Source organism: Macaca fascicularis, chromosome 12 (genome assembly GCF_037993035.2).
Source record: "Macaca fascicularis isolate 582-1 chromosome 12, T2T-MFA8v1.1".
NCBI classification, from domain to species: domain Eukaryota; kingdom Metazoa; phylum Chordata; class Mammalia; order Primates; family Cercopithecidae; genus Macaca; species Macaca fascicularis.
In genome coordinates this window covers 102,084,623-102,100,723 of record NC_088386.1, presented here as the reverse complement: position 1 = coordinate 102,100,723, position 16,101 = coordinate 102,084,623, and the positions used below count along the sequence as shown (strand labels likewise).

Below are 16,101 nucleotides of genomic sequence, written 5' to 3'. Positions count from 1 at the left end.
TTTGTTTCATCTAACAAAGCAATATGGAAGGAATCAGTTTTGAGTTCCCACAGTGTGCCCAGCCCTCTGCTAGGGATGCTGAACATGATAAATATTGTTTCAGGCTGGACACGGTGGCTCACACCTGTAATCCCAGTACTTTGGAAGGCCAAGGTGGAAAGATCACTTGAGTCCGGAAGTTCAAAGCCTGGGCAACATAGCAAGACCCCATCTCTAAAAATTTTTTTTTTTTTAATTAACTGGGTATGGCGGCATGTGCCTGTAGTCCCAGCTACTCAGGAGGCTGAGGTAGAATTGCTTAAGCCTAGGAGTTCAAGGCTGCAGTGAGCTGTGATCGTGCCACTGCACTCCAGCCTGGATGACAGATTCAGGAGACCCTGTTTCAAAAAAACAAAAAAAAAAAGAAAAGAAAAACTTTCATAGTCATTATAATCATTTATGGGGAATGCAGAAAAAAAAGTAGGCTCTTTTTTATCTTTACTTCCTTCCATTCTAAAGCCAGAAACAGGAAAAGGAAAAAAAAAAAAAAAAAAAAGGTCTGTCTCTTTTGTAACCCAGTGCCTTCTGAGCTATTGGTTTAAAACAAGTTCATGGACTGGGCACAGCAGCTCACGCCTGTAATCCCAGCACTTTGGGAGGCCGAGGAGGGCGGATCACGAGGTCAGGAGTTCGAGATCAGCCTGGCCAACATGGTGAAACCCCATCAAACTAAAAATACAAAAAATTAGCTGGACATACTGCCGGGAGCCTGTAATCCCAGCTACTCGGGAGGCTGAGGCAAGAGAATCGCTTGAACCCAGGAGGCAGAGGTTGCAGTGAACTGAGATTGTGCCACTGCACTCCAGCCCAGGCAACAGAGTGAGACTCCACCTCAACAAAACAAAACAAAACAAAACAAAACAAATCATTCAGTATATTGGCTCTCAAGAAAATGAGTATCAGGGTTTTCTACTGCAGCACTGCCCATAATAACAAAACATTAAAAGCAACCTAAGGATCCAATCAACAAGAGACTGTCTAAATGAACTATGAGAAAGTGAATTATGAAGTGAGAACATGAATTATGCATCTATTAAATAATGATGTACTATTAATGGGATATCCAAGGCATAATCTCCAAGGTGTTCATTTTCTTTTCTGGTTTTTTTTATTTTTTATTTTTAGTACAGACAGGGTTTCACCATGTTGGCCAGGCTGGTCTCGAACTCCTGACCTCGTGATCCACCTGCCTCTGGGATTACAGGCATGAGCCACTGAGCCTGGCCGTTTTGTTTTTTTTTGAGACAGAGTGCAGTGGTGAGATCTCAGTTCACTACAACCTCCGCCTCCTAGATTCAGGTGATTCTCCTGCCTCAGCCTCCCGAGTGGCTGCGACTACAGGTGCGGACCACCATGCCCAGCTAATTTTTGTATTTTTAGTAGAGACAGGGTTTCACCATGTTGGCCAGGATTGTCTAGATCTCTTGACCTCATGATCTGCCCACCTTGGCCTCCGGAAGTGTTGGGATTACAGACGTGAGCCACCGTGCCCAGCCCCAAGGTGTTCATTTTCCTAAGGAAAATGAAAGGTGTAGAAGTCTATGTGGTATGTTACAATTAGTCTATGCATAAGCTTATAGTAGCTCTGGAAAGAACCTGGTAATACTGCTTTGATGGAGTGGAACTGGAGGCCTAGGGGACAGGAGAGACTCCACTGTATTCGCTCTTGAATTTTGAACTGTTGGTATATTACCTATTTTTTTTTCTTTTGAGATGGAGTCTCGCTTCTGTCACCCAGGCTGGAGTGCAGTGGCGCGATCTCAGCTCACTGCAACCTCTGCGTCCCGGGTTCAAGCGATTCTCCTGCCTCAGCCTCCCAAATAGCTGGGACTACAGGCGCATACCACCACACCTGGCAAATTTTTTGTATTTTTAGTAGAGACAGGGTTCCACTGTGTTAGCCAGGATGGCCTAGATCTCCTGACCTCGTGATCCACCCGCCTCGGCCTCCCAAAGTGCTGGGAATACGAGTGTGAGCCACCACTTCCAGCCATCTATTTTTTAAATATGAAGTTAAAAGATAACCATCAAAATATTTTTTATTCAAGGGTATGGAATCAAGATTTCAAAATGGTATGCTTCATCATTCATCACTGTAGGATTCTGAAGACATCTGTGGTTTGAAATGACCATTCTAAATTTTTTGACTACCTTTAAACAAATTATTATCTGCTGATACTTAACATTTTGGCCAAGCTATTTGGAACTCACCCCCTTCACCATGTCAATAATTGCGAATTCGTATTACCATTCACTTCAGTTTATTCACGGTTTGCGGTTTTGTTTTTTTTTTTTAAGGCGTTTTCAGAATTTCCAGGCTCTCTGGTTTTCCCTAAAATGTAGTGTTGCCCTCTGCTGGCTCTCATGATAATGACAACCTGAAAATGTCTCCCATTTTAGGCTGCTGGTTGGAGATATTGCTTAGAGATATTATTCAATGTATATATCTGTTAAATAAATCTTCCTTATAATATAGTTTCCCACAGTCATGGCAGTCAAAACATAAAATCAGACCGAGAGGAAATAGCACCGTCTAGTTCTATTAGAAAATTGACCTAGGGGCCAGGCATGGTGGCTTATGCCTGTAATCCCAGCGCTTTGGGAGGGCGAGGTGGGTGGATCACCTGAGGTCAGGAGTTCGAGACCAGCCTGACCAAAATGGTGAAACCCCATCTCTAATAAAAATATAAAAATTAGCTGGGCGTGGTGGCATATGCCTGTAATTCCAGCTACTCAGCGGGCTGAGGCAGGAGAATTGCTTGAACCTGGGAGGCGGAGGTTGCAGTGAGCCAAGATTGTGCCACTGCACTCCAGCCCAGGCAACAGAGCGAGACTTCGGTCCCCCCCCCAAAAAAAAAAAAAAAAAAAAATTGACCTAAAATTTTTTGATCATTTGAGATCAGCAATTCCCAAGCACTGCTTTTGTAAAACTACTATTAAAAAAACAAAAAACAAACAAAAAAACTATCAAATGTTAGCCAGACCTCAAATTCCCTGTCAAGATGAAGCTGTTTCCAATACTTGACTATCACTTTACTCAACATACTACCCTCATCCCAGTATTTACCTGCTGCATGAGGACCAATCAGATTTCCAAATCCAAGTAAAATATTCCACCTCCACAACCCAGCACCTATGAATCTTCACAGCAAAGTCAAGTTTTCCTGGGAAGCCTGGGAACCAGTTACCTTTATAATCCCCCTCCCAGGACACAGTGCTATACTCCAAATCACATTCCCAACACTTAAAAGATGGTTTATTTACAACATGAGTCATCATTTTAAATTTGTAACCTGTTAAGTAGTTATAATTCATGCCAAATTCTGGGAAGCCCTCCCTCCTCTGGGTTAGGTGTTTTCTAGTAGCGTCACACATCTCACATCTTCAAGTTCCCAATGCAAAGATGACAGGTTACAACAAATCACATCATCAGGCATTGCTAAGGACATCACAAATGGGTAAAGCTGCACTACAGTTTTTTTTCTTTTGACAGGACCTTGCTGTCAAAAGAGCCTTTTGGTTCTTTTGGTCTTTGGACCTTGCTCCACCCAGGCTGCAGTGCAGTCGCACAACCTTGGCTCACTGCAGTTCCAACCTCCTGGGCTCAAGCAATCCTCCCACCTCAATCTGCCAATAGCTGGGAATACAGGGGTGCACCACCAAGCCCAGCTAATTTTTGTATTTTTTTGTAGGGGCAGGATCTCTCCCCATTGCCCAGGCTGGTATTAGCCTCCTGGTATCAATCCACCCACTTCAGCTTCCCAAATTGCTGGGATTACAGGCATGAACCACCACACCTGGCCTGCACTACAATTTTCTAACAACAAAGCCGAACCAAATTTTTATTATTTAGGAATCACATATTCATTTAATTCCTTCCCTCAAAATGAAAGGAATATATACACCACCCTCCTATGTAACATACTCAAGAGCCAAAGGTAATCTTTCAAGCTTTTATTTAAATGCCATGATCCAGGATGGATTTTAGATCTTGTTGAAAGCAGCCACATCCATGGACTGCACATAGTCCTCAAAAGCAGTGATCTGCTCCTCCAGCATATCTGTTCCAACTTTATCATCTTCAACTACACACTGTATTTGAAGTTTCTTAATGCCATATCCCACTGGAACTAGTTTAGCTAAAAAGAGCATTAAGAAAAATCTTAGTTAGAAAAGTCTTGTAGAGGAAGGTTGAAGCTGTATACAAATTCCAGATGTCAGTTTCAAAAAAAAAAAAAAAAAAAGGCAAAGCCTAAACTCACATGAGCCCCAGACTAAGCCGTCTGCTTGAATGCTTCTGACGCACTCCTCTAATTTTGCCATATCTGTCTCATCATCCCAAGGTTTCACATCTAGTAAGATGGAAGACTTGGCAACAAGTGCAGGTTCTAAAAAAATAAACAGCATTATTCAAATAATGAACTGTATTTTGTTACCTTACTCCAAGACACAAACAAATCACCTCAATTTGTTTTGAGATTGACTATCTCCTTAGCCAAACAAAACTACAGATACATCTTGTGTCTGTCACACATATGCCCACTTTCTGTTTTGCTAAGAAAGAGGTGTTTGTGTTAACAGTTTCTTTCCCACAGAGGAATGCCACAACTGCTACCATAAGAACAGCTGCAGACCAGTAGCTGTGGAAGAACTTCTACAGGAGGTTTTAAAATATTGACCTGTTCAAGGAATGTGGAGGAAATTACTTAAAGGTCAAGCTTTGAAAAAGATTACTTACATTATCATGAAATGAAGTTAAAAACAAATGACCTACTTTTGGCTTTCTTTGATTCATATTGTGCAAGACGTTCTTCTCTTAGCCTCTTAGCCTCTTCACTTTCCTGTAAAGAAAAAAAATTAATCCACTTCAGAAAGTCGGTTGTCCTCTGCTTAAAGCTAGTGGGGTCATCACAAAAAAGACTGGCTTAATCAGAAAAAAGCAAATCCATCACGAACTCAGCCGAAAGATGGTGATTTGATTTTATTCATCATGCAACCAGTCAGAATTTGAAAAAGGCATATAAGTTAAAGCCAGGATTCAAATCCAGGCAATTTGGCTTAACCACATTGATAAAATTGCTGATCGATGTATTCTTTTTTTTTTTTTGAGACGGAGTCTTGCTCTGTCGCCCAGGCTGGAGTGCAGTGGCATGATCTCGGCTTACTGCAATCTCCGCCTCCCAGGTTCAAGCAATTCTCTGCCTTAGCCTCCTGAGTAGCTGGGATTACAGACACCCGCCACATTTTTTTAAATTTTTAGAACAGACAGGGTTTCACCATCTTGGTCAGGCTGGTCTTGAACTCCTGACCTCGTGATTCACCCGCCTCAGCCTCCCAACATGCTGGGATTACAGGCGTGAGCCACCGTGTCTGGCCGATATATTCTTTATAGAAGATGCCATACCTCCTCATCATCAGATCCAAAGAGATCAATATCATCATCATCTTTACTATCTGTAGCTCCACTTCCTGTAGTGTCTTCCACATCAGCAGGACCATACTTGCCCAAAGCTTTCTTCACTCCTGGCAGGCTTGAAAAACATTTAAATTCAACCACTATTGAGCTAGTATAACATACTTTTCCAGACAATACAAAATAACTTGTTTTAATCACTACTTATCACTAGATCCCTTTTGCAATAATAATTTACCCTTTCACATGCTCCCAGGTAAACACTATCATATGTTCAACTCCTCACCCGACAAGCATTAGTACCATGTGAGACATTATTTTCAATACTCACTATGATTTACTCTTTCAGTATGAACATTTCTGTTTGAGATTTCATTAAGTATGCTCAGTTCCATTCTTAGTGAACTGGAGTCCACTTCCCCAAACTTCCACCCTTGTTGGCAGTTTCAGAAGAATGGCCAAGGACTGAATGAATGAGCCACCCTCTCACCCCAGAGGTGGGCCCCCCAGGTCAAGGTCGAGGCACATTGGCAGGGCAGTGTGGGGAAAAGTTGAATTGCTGCTGTCCATGTTCTACCTGTTCTGTGAAAAAATGGAGGGCTTCAGTCTCTTGGCCTTCTCAGGTTACAGAAAAATTTAGCTTACAATACCCCAACAAAACTAAAGTAGCCTGGGTCTAGTTTTGTCATGTGAACATCCTGATAAAGCTTCGAGAGTAGTCTTATTCTTCAGCTAGATACAAAGATGATTTTACCTGGCCTTTTCCTTTTCGTAGGACTTGATGTGATTATACCAACGTAGGGCATGACACAAGTCAGCAGGCGGTGGCCCGGACACGGCTTCAAATACTGCCACATCTGCTTGTGATGGCACATACCTGCCAATGACACAGAGACATTCACACACACCTTTGAAAAACAAACGCCAGCGAATAAATAATCAGTGCCTATGCATCACATTAATTAGTGGGCACTAACTCCAGTAGGATTGCTTTAATGCTTTTCTTTTCTTATTATCTCCTTAAAATCAAACCATATGTTTGGGTCACCGCGCTATCCTGAGAAATGTCTGCAGACCTCAAATACTGCAATCTCTAACGTTGCTCTATCTACAACCTAACATGTATTAACTGGGCAGCGATGTGGAAACACCTGGCTGAATTAAGTGTAAATAAAGCACATTTTAACCTTCCTTTGCTCGTGAGCCGCTCCCCGGAGGCCGGGCTCGCACCACACGAGGGCCTTGGGAGATGGCCACGGGGCGCTTTCCCGTCATCCTCGAAAGGGCCCTGGGGCCCGGTCTCCCTCCCTCCAGCGGCAGCCGACACGCTGCGCCACGTGGCCCCGGCCCCGGTCCCAGAAACCCCTCCACCACCCCGACTCAGCCGGTCCGCTCACCCCTCGATGTAGCTCTTGTCCGCCAGGTAATCGTTGAGCACCTGGAGGCCGGCGGGGCTTTTCAGGTCTCCGAAACCCATGGTGTCGGCTGTATCCGAGAGCTGGGAAACAGCAGAAAGAGAGCGCACAAGTTGTGGGCTCCCCGCGCTTAAGAGAGGAAAAAGGGCCCGGAGAAGCCGGAAAATTCCTTATATAGAGACGGAGGCGTTTCCCTCCACCACGCCGGACCGAAGGTTAAAGGTCAAAGTACGTTAGCATTCCCACTTCTCCACGTACGAATTGGGGGCCCTGAATTAAACGGCTCACAAATTGTCCCTGGATCTTTCGTTGCGTTTGGAAATAAATTAATAAAATGGGCATGTCTTAAGTTCATACCTCCACGGCTCCCGAAGATGACGGGAACCGCCCCTAGAAGCGCCGGAGATGACCGAAGACGCTCGGCCTCGAGGCTGCCGGCCACTTCCGGCGGAACTGCGGGTCCAAGTTGTCCTTCCCGCCTCCGGGCTGGGCCGACCTCAGCTCCGCCCTCTGGTCGGCTGACGGAAATTGCCGACAAACTTATCGAATGCAAGGATTCTAGTCCCTCCGGGCTTTCCGTTCTCCAGGCCCGGCTGACAGAGTTAGCTGAGGCCGCCATATTGAGTAAGCGACCCGGCCTCCAAGGGGGTAGTTGTGGTCCAGACAGTTTAGCAGAACAGTCTCCGCGGCTCCGGGGAGAAGGTGAGGTCTTGTATGGATGGGAAGGGTGAGGTGCATGGGTCAGAGGCTTATTTATTGACGGGACTGTTTCCTTTGGCCCACGCGACTTAGTCTTCTCTTGTCCTTGACTGGCAGCCGCCTCCCGCCCCGCCGCCTCGGAAGCCTCTGAGAGCCGGCAAGTGGGGCTTTTAGCCACGGTCTCTGGTCTGATGGAGCAGAAAGGAAGATGAGGATTAGGGGGCCCTCGGGAGCGCTGGCCCGAATGCGGGCTTGTAGGTGACCTTCCCTCTGCAGGGAAAATTCAGGACATTCCCCTCTCAGAGGAGGCCGTTTTATTCCCCGGGAGAGGACCAGTGTCCGATGACTTAAGCCTTAAGACTGAGCCTTTCCCCCCAGATTTTTACACGCCTGGTACAGTACATGATTGTTTGGTCGCTGTTGTGTTAGCAGTGGCTCACGCTTCTGTTGTCCTTATTTGTTTTGTCCATTGACCACGTTGGACAGAATTTTTAAATTCCTTTCACTAACGGGAAATTGAGAAAAATGACTTTTTGAAAAGTTAGCTCAGGGTTGCATTGCGAATAACAAAATATTGTTTACAAGTTATTGGGATCTATGCTTGTACTGTGAGGTCTTGGATCAGACACAGCTTCACACACGAATTGACAGTATAGAAGTGTAACAATAACTTTTTGATGAATAAACAGGTTATTTTTGTTTTGCGGAATATTCTTGTTTTCACCGACTTAACGCTGCCAGAGCACCTGCACTTTTTAAATCCGGGAAAGTGGTCCCTACAAATTAACGACCAGAAATTAGAGATTCAGTTCACTTAACAGTTACTGAACGTTTACTACGAGCCAGAAATGAGTCCGTAAAGAAGAATAAAATGGGTGATATTCTGGGGAATCGTCAGGAAATGTTAGATAGGCTGGTCAATGAAACTGAGAAAAGGCTTCGAAGCCAAGATTTGAAGGATAAGGAGGGGCCAGGGAAGAACATTTCAGTCCGAGGTCACTGCCAGTGTCAAGAGGGGAGGGGCTGTGTGGGAATAGTGTGGAAGCCTGGTGACCTGTTAAGAAGATATTGAAATACTCCAGGCAAGGAGTGATGGTGGATTGGGATAGGGTGGTACCTTGGAAGGCAGAAAGTAGATGGATGAATCCATGTTGGAGAACGTGGAATAGTATAGTCCCTATACGGAAAAGTATCCAGTCTACTTTTAGAAATGACATTTTAGTCATTAACATTTTTCCATCTAAAGATATAATTATTTCTATTGCTACTTGGTATATCATTGTTCAAAGTACATATCGAAGTGTTGCAAATCTGTATTTCTTACGTTGGGCTATGCCTTGATCCTGGATGTCAACAGCCTAGTTCTAGTTGATTTCCTATCCAAAGTGAGTACTATTTTTATATCGTATTGGAGATAAGAAAGTATTAAAGTTTTAAAATTGTTGATTTCAAATCTGTCAGTGCTCTAATGGAGTAAGTTTAGGTTTACATTTATGCCATCAGTAGTTTTTAGTAGGACAGATGCTACTCTAGTTCTAGAACTTGGTGATAAGACTATTTGGTGGTTATTTTCATAAGGATACTGTGCTAGGTCTTCAAAAAAGGGAAATGTCTGAATGTCCTCAAGGAGCTTAGAGTCTGGTAGGTACTAAAATTGATTACTAACCTACAGTTCAGTAAGTAGAACAATAAAAATATATACACAGTGTGTACTGCTACTAAAGAAAAAGAGCTCAAATAAAGAGCACTTTAAAACTGATTGTCAGACGGGCGCGGTGGCTCACGCCTGTAATCCCAACACTTTGGGAGGTCGACGCGGGTGGATGACCTGAGGTCAGGAGTTCGAGACCAGTCTGACCAACATGTCGAAACCCTGTCTCTACTGAAAATACAAAAATTAGCCGGGCGTGGTGGCAGGCACGTGTAATCCCAGCTACCCAGGAGGCTGAGACAGGAGAATCCGCTTGAACCTGGGAGGCGGAGGTTGCAGTGAGCCGAGATCACGCCACTGCACTCCTGGGTAACAGAGTGAGACTGCGTGACAGCAAGACTCCGTCTCAAAAATGAATAAATAGGCTGGGCATGTTGGCTCATGCCTGTAATCCCAGCACTTTGGGAGCCTGAACCGGGCGGATCATGAGGTCAGGAGATGGAGACCATCATGGTTAACACGGTGAAACCCCGTCTTTACTAAAAATACAGAAAATTAGCCTGGCATGGTGGCACACACCTGTCCCAGCTACTCAGGAGGCCAAGGCAGGAGAATCGCTTGAACCTGGGAGGCGGAGGTTGCAGTGAGCTGAGATCGCACCACTGCACTCCAGCCTGGGCGACAGAGCAGAACTCCATCTCAATAAATAAGTAAATAAAATAAATAAATAATAAAAATACAAAAATTAGCCTGGCGTGGTCGTGCATGCCTGTAGTCTCAGCTACTCTGGAGGCTGAGGCAGGAGAATTGCTTTAACCTGGGCGGTGGAGGTTGCAGTGAGCCAAGATCGCACCAGTGCACTCCAGTCTGGGCAACAGGGTGAGACTCCATCTTAAAAACAAACAAACAAACAAAAAATAAATTTTGGTAACTTTTCTGTTTTGTGTGTTTTTAAGTCTTGGTGTTTATATAATCCACCCCCATTTATTTCAATAATTCAGCAAGCCTTTTAGAGCAGTGTCTCAACTTCAGCACTGTTGACACTTTGGATAATTATCTTTATTGTTGGGGACTGTCCTGTACATTGTAGAATAGCCGGCACCCTGTCCTCTACCCACTAGATGTCAGTAACTTCCCCTCGTTTGTGACTACAGTGTGTTCAGACATTGCTAAATATTCCCTGGGGAGCAAATGTCCTCAGTTGAGAGCCATTGTTTAAGAGCTTACTCTGTGCCAGCCTGGTGGATAGGTACGAAGATAGAAAAATTCAAGGAATTAATGCAGTGAGGGCAGAATGGGCTTATAAACACATAATTGGAAATCTGTAAGGTAAGTGTACTAGAAAATAGCAATCAAGACACCTCAAAGGCTTTTGGGCTGGTGAGCTATCTCAGAATATCTCATGAGCATTTAGTAGACAGCTATGCTTAGAACATGAAATGATAGAATGGGTATTGGTAGGAAATGAAAGCAGAAAAGATGACTTTATTTTACATAACCATTAATGATAAGCTCGCTGTTAGTCTTGCAGTTTATTTTACTGTGTGGTAGTGCTTTAAGTTTGATCCTTTCTATGTAATTTTTTTAAATGGCAAAACTGCTCTCTGCATAGAATTAGAAAGTCCAAATGTATACAATAGCTGCTGCTGGTTAGTTCTTTGGCATTGTACAAGTCAGTGTCTCTGAGACAGAGAATTCTCATCTACAGACTTGGAGGGAAAATATCAGAACCTATGAGTATTCAATGACATAATGTATGTGAAATAATTTAAAGCCATAAAACATTACCAGTTGGTGATTGTTTTTTCCCCTACAATAATATAATTCTTTGTTTTATTTTTAGCAATATGTTGAGGATACCTGTAAGAAAGGCCTTAGTAGGCCTTTCTAAATCTCCTAAAGGATGTGGTGAGTAGTTTTTTAAATTTTTATTTGTGGATATTAGACCTTATTTTTGTAAATTTATAAGTCTGTGGAATAGTTTATCAAAGACCTAAACCCATACTTTTTAAAAATAAAAATAGCAACAGGCTGGGTGTGGTGGCTCATGCCTGTAATCCCAGCATTTTGGGAGGCTGAGGCAGGTGGATTGCTTGAAGCCAGGAATTCAAAATCAGCCTGGCCAACGTGGTGAAACCCCATCGCTAGTAAAAATATAAAAATCAGCTGGGCATGGTGGCGCACACCTGTAATCCCAGCTACTCGGGAGGCTGAGGCTCAAGAATTGCTTAAACCCGGGAGGTGGAGGTTGCATAGAGCCAAGATCGCGCCACTGCACTCCAGCCTGGGAGGCAGATCGAGACTCCATCTCAAAAAAAAAAAAAAAAAGAAATTATCTAAGTTGAATAATTTTCAAAATATAATTTTACTTTGAACAGCTTATGGGAATTATCATGGAATAGAAAGTATTAGGAACTACACACATCAGTGCCAAAATGGAAAAATCACATTGTTTTTGAAAAGTGATCTTCCCATGAACATATTTTCAGTGGCATTAACAGTTTCAGTTTAAAGTTGGGTGCGGTGGCTCATGCCTGTAATCCCAGCACTTTGGGAGGCCAAGGCGGGAGGATTACTTGACGTCAGGAGTTTGAGACCAGCCTGGCCAATATGGTGAAACCCTGTCTCTACTAAAAATACAAAAATTAGCAGGCATTGTGGTGAGTGCCTGTAATCCCAGCTACTTGGGAGGCTGAGGCAGGAGAATCAGTTGAACCAGGGAGGTGGAGGTTGCAGTGAGCCAAGATTGTGCCACTGCCCTCCAGCCTGGGTGACAGAGCGAGACTCCCTCTCAAAAAAAAGAAGAAAGAAGTTTCAGTTTAAACTACTATCAAAAGTAGACAACCATTAGTTTGCATCCAGAGCAATACAGAGGAATAACAAGGAATGAAAAATTTAGGTTTGTAGTTAGAGTTAATTCATCCGTTATCATCTGCTATAATAAACTGTTAATTTGTTTTTCACTTCAATATCTTTGATGGTCAGTTCGAACAACTGCCACAGCAGCAAGCAACTTGATTGAAGTATTTGTTGATGGTCAGTCTGTCATGGTGGAACCGGGAACGACCGTCCTCCAAGTAGGCATACATTCTAACTATTTTGTGTGTGTGTTCTGATTTTTTTAAAAATACTAATTTATTTCCTTTATACTGATTATTAGTAAATAATTCCTTAAAATAACTATACATAGCAAAGTTATATTAAAATTATTTCATTTTATATCTTGGCACTTCAAAGTGAACTATCATTTATTTGTCTGTGACATTTTTAGTGAATTATGGTAGTTCTTTTGTTTCACTTTTACATTCCAAATGAATACCCATTAAGAAATTTGAAGGCCGAGCGCGGTGGCTCATGGCTATAATCCTAGCACTTTGGGAGACTGAGGCAGGCGGATCATTCAGGAGTTCTAGACCAGCCTGGCCAGCATGGTGAAATCCCGTCTCTACTAAAAATACAAAAAATTAGTTGCGCATCATGATGCGCGCCTGTAATCCCAGCTACTCGGGAGGCTGAGGCGGGAGAATCGCTTGAACCCAGGAGGCGGAGGTTACAGTGAGCTGAGAGTGTGCCACTGCACTCCAGCCTGGGCAACAGAGCAAGACTCTCTCTCAAAAAAAAGAAATTTGAAGTAACTTAAATTGGTTACTATAGGTAAGTTTGTGAAAATATATCCTTCATTTGTTTGGGCCTGCTTGATGCTTTTCATTTTCATATAACCTTTCTGTGATTAGTAATATTCATAGGAATATATCCTACAAAGCAGGTAAGCGGAGGGTAGCATGTGCTTAAATTCATGCTCTAAATATTTCTTCATATTCCTCCAGAAATAATAAATTGTTCATAGAGAAGTGATGCTTCACTCCATTTGTAAGTTGTCACAGATCTAAATGTTCTTTTTTCATTTTAGCAGTCATTTCTAGACTGCCAGTCACAGACATGAAAGCACAAAATATGATATAATAAATGTATGTTCAAGGTACAGCAAAAAGTTGTGGCAGGGATAGGAGGTAGTAGAAAGAGATGTTGGGTGCCTCAGGTCATCCCTGAGGAGTATTAAAGGATGAATAGGTGTGTTCATATGTGTACAAGAAGGACATGCTTGCATTTCCTATGGTAAAAGTTAAGGCAGATAACTTGTCATTTTTTGAAAACTTCACCTAGTTTAATATTGATGAAACATAAGGTCTAAGTAGAAGATGAGATCACAGGAAGTCAAGTTATTGAGGAAGGGAAGGTCCAGTCATGAAATACAGTATCTGCTGTGCAGAAGAGTTTATATTTTGATCCATCAGGAGTTCTGTTGCCTATTTAAGCAGGGTGACAGTGACTGTAGAGGATGATCGTTTGGAGAATAGCAAGACTGGAATAAGAGACAAGGAAAAAGCATTTTGTATTATTGGGACAGGATACTATGAAAAGCCCTAAAATAGATAGTGGCTATGAGAATGAAAGCAAGAGAGTAGATTCAAGGGAGAATGACATGTAGACAGGCCTTCAGGAATGATGAAGACCCGAGGAATTTTTTCCCCCGTTGTACAGAACTTCTCAATATTACTTTAACGGTGAGGAAAAAAAACCCCACAAAGTTTCAGTAGAGACACAGAGACAGGTAGTTCTTTAGAATTCAAAGAGACCAGAGGAATTTTTGTGGTTTTCTGCATTTGTTAGGTTATTTTGGAGTGTATAGAGCGGAGAGAAATCATTGGAATTTAAGCTGTCTGTGGAACATACACATGCAAAGTCCTGTAAATCTGAAGCTTGGAGAAGTGCAGAACTAACACGGCTGCAGATGAAGGTTTGGACATAATCATCATAAGGAATGTCAGCTAGGATGAAGGCTGGGACACTGTCTGTCTTGTTCACTACTGTACCTGCATCCTGCACAAAGGAAACACTGAACACATTTTTGCTAACCAGTTTAAACATTGGAAATTGATGACATTGCTTTAGAACGAAGGCTGAGGATGGAGGAATTAACTCTAGAGGAAATCTGAACATAGTTATAACCTTCAGCCCAGTGGGAGGTGAGTCCTGGATGAGATATAGGAGCCAAAAACAGATAGCCAGCTAGATAGTGTGTAGTGAAATCTCTAATCCAAAGGAGGGGAGCTAGGCAAAGAAGAAGTCCAGGTATGAAACCACTGGGACAGAGTTTGAGGGGACATTGTGGACAATGGTTCAGAACGGATATGGGAAGTCAGGTCTTCAGCACAGTGGAAGGATACTTTATCCAGTTTCTTCCACATAAGGTGAAGTCATGCCAAGGATCCTGAGATCCTCTGAGGCAGCTTCAGAGGAGACAGGTTAGAATGAAAGGCAAAGAAAGGGACTGAAATAAGAATGAATTAAGATTATTATAGATAGTAGTAATAAGATGCCGTATGTGTGTGTTTCATCAATAACAGCAGTGATGTCAGGTTATTCTCATGCAATTTTTTTTTTTTTTTTTACTTCTAGGCTTGTGAGAAGGTTGGCATGCAGATCCCTCGATTCTGTTATCATGAAAGGTTGTCTGTTGCTGGAAACTGCAGGATGTGCCTTGTTGAAATTGAGAAAGCCCCCAAGGTACTTGATACCTAAAATTCTACACCATGCTGTAGAAGGTAGAAAACTTTCAATCTTGCAGCAAACTTTATTTAGAATTAATATTGTAGTGGAGATCCTAGCCCTCTTTACTTCTATCTATAAATTTAATTATTTTGTACAATTGACTGTCTTCATTTCAAAACTGGGAACACATAGATGGAAGTGCTTTATAAACACATGTGCCATATAATTGTAACATATCTAGAAATTAAAGGTGATTTATAGCTGTCATTATTTCCGGATGACTGTATAATATAAAACCAGGATGTAGAGTTGCCAAGTAGCACATTAAAAGTGCTGATGCCCTGCTATTTTTAGTAGAGAAAAGGGTTGCAGGGAAGAAGTTCACTTTCAGTAGTTTAATTTCATTTTGGTGTATGCAATTTTTTTTTTTTTTTTTTGAGACGGAATCTTGCTCTGTCACCCAGGCTGGAGTGCAGTGGCCGGATCTCAGCTTACTGCAAGCTCCGCCTCCCGGGTTTACGCCATTCTCCTGCCTCAGCCTCCTGAGTAGCTGAGACTACAGGCGCCCGCCACCTCACCCGGCTAGTTTTTTTTGTATTTTTAGTAGAAACGGGGTTTCACCGTGTTAGCCAGGGTGGTCTTGATCTCCTGACCTCGTGATCCGCCCGTCTCGGCCTCCCAAAGTGCTGAGATTACAAGCTTGAGCCACCACACCCGGCCGGTGTATGCAATTTTTTTATTCAATAGTGTCTGCTAGTCAAAGCAGTTTTTTGGTGTTCTGTTTCAGAGCAGAATAAAAAATTGCATTGACTATTAGAATAAACTTAAAAACCAGGATGTTTTATTTCTGGGATAAATGCAAAGTACCAGGTCATAGTATTATGAATAAAAATTCAGTTTTAAAAAATACCTTGTTCTTTGCCTGTTATCAAATATATAATTTAATGTTTTTATATAATTTAACATTTTTATATATTGAGTTGCTTATAATTACAAATAAATACAAATACACACTTTTTTTTTTTCATTGAAATCCCAGGTTGTAGCTGCTTGTGCCATGCCAGTAATGAAGGGCTGGAATATCCTAACAAACTCAGAAAAATCCAAGAAAGCCAGGTACTTTATTGTTATTCAACGTAGTACCCTTTCATAAAGCAGAAAGTTACACATTTTGGTATTTGGACCTTCCCATAGATTAAGAATTTAATATCAAACTCTGAAGAAGTTGGTGTGCTCAGCTTCTAGGAGCAATAGAAGTGAGTACTACATAGTAGAGGAGGTCCAGTCAGGAGTTTATGGTATTGAGCCTTAGGATCAGCATTAAAAATCCT

The 16,101-nt window shown here is 42.4% G+C and overlaps 2 protein-coding genes and 2 non-coding genes across 5 annotated transcripts in view; 1 reads left to right on the top strand and 3 right to left on the bottom strand.

Moving 5' to 3' along the window:
* Positions 1 to 3,978: 3,978 nt before the first annotated feature.
* Positions 3,979 to 7,014, bottom strand: EEF1B2 (eukaryotic translation elongation factor 1 beta 2). Its single transcript, XM_045367557.2, has 6 exons — positions 6,850 to 7,014; positions 6,207 to 6,329; positions 5,444 to 5,570; positions 4,814 to 4,880; positions 4,302 to 4,427; positions 3,979 to 4,178 (listed from the first exon to the last, which is right to left on the bottom strand). Exons 1-6 carry the CDS (start codon positions 6,927 to 6,929, stop codon positions 4,024 to 4,026), a joined length of 678 nt encoding a protein of 225 aa, XP_045223492.1. The 5' UTR covers positions 6,930 to 7,014; the 3' UTR covers positions 3,979 to 4,023.
* On the bottom strand, positions 4,558 to 4,687 carry LOC123568156 (small nucleolar RNA SNORA41). Its single transcript, XR_006691376.2, has one exon. It is a non-coding gene; the product is annotated as a small nucleolar RNA SNORA41 (small nucleolar RNA).
* LOC123568154 (small nucleolar RNA SNORD51) lies at positions 4,961 to 5,039 on the bottom strand. The gene has a single exon (XR_006691374.1). It is a non-coding gene; the product is annotated as a small nucleolar RNA SNORD51 (small nucleolar RNA).
* Positions 7,015 to 7,484: 470 nt separating the features above from the next.
* Positions 7,485 to 16,101, top strand: part of NDUFS1 (NADH:ubiquinone oxidoreductase core subunit S1) — a 34,694-nt gene continuing 26,077 nt past the window's right edge. For both annotated transcript variants that reach the window (XM_045367556.3, XM_045367554.3), the window contains exons 1-5: positions 7,485 to 7,569; positions 11,061 to 11,125; positions 12,203 to 12,294; positions 14,678 to 14,785; positions 15,810 to 15,886. In XM_045367556.3, coding sequence (XP_045223491.1) covers positions 11,065 to 11,125; positions 12,203 to 12,294; positions 14,678 to 14,785; positions 15,810 to 15,886 — 338 coding nt within the window. In that variant the 5' untranslated portion in view covers positions 7,485 to 7,569; positions 11,061 to 11,064. The remainder of the gene's footprint in view (positions 7,570 to 11,060; positions 11,126 to 12,202; positions 12,295 to 14,677; positions 14,786 to 15,809; positions 15,887 to 16,101) is intronic.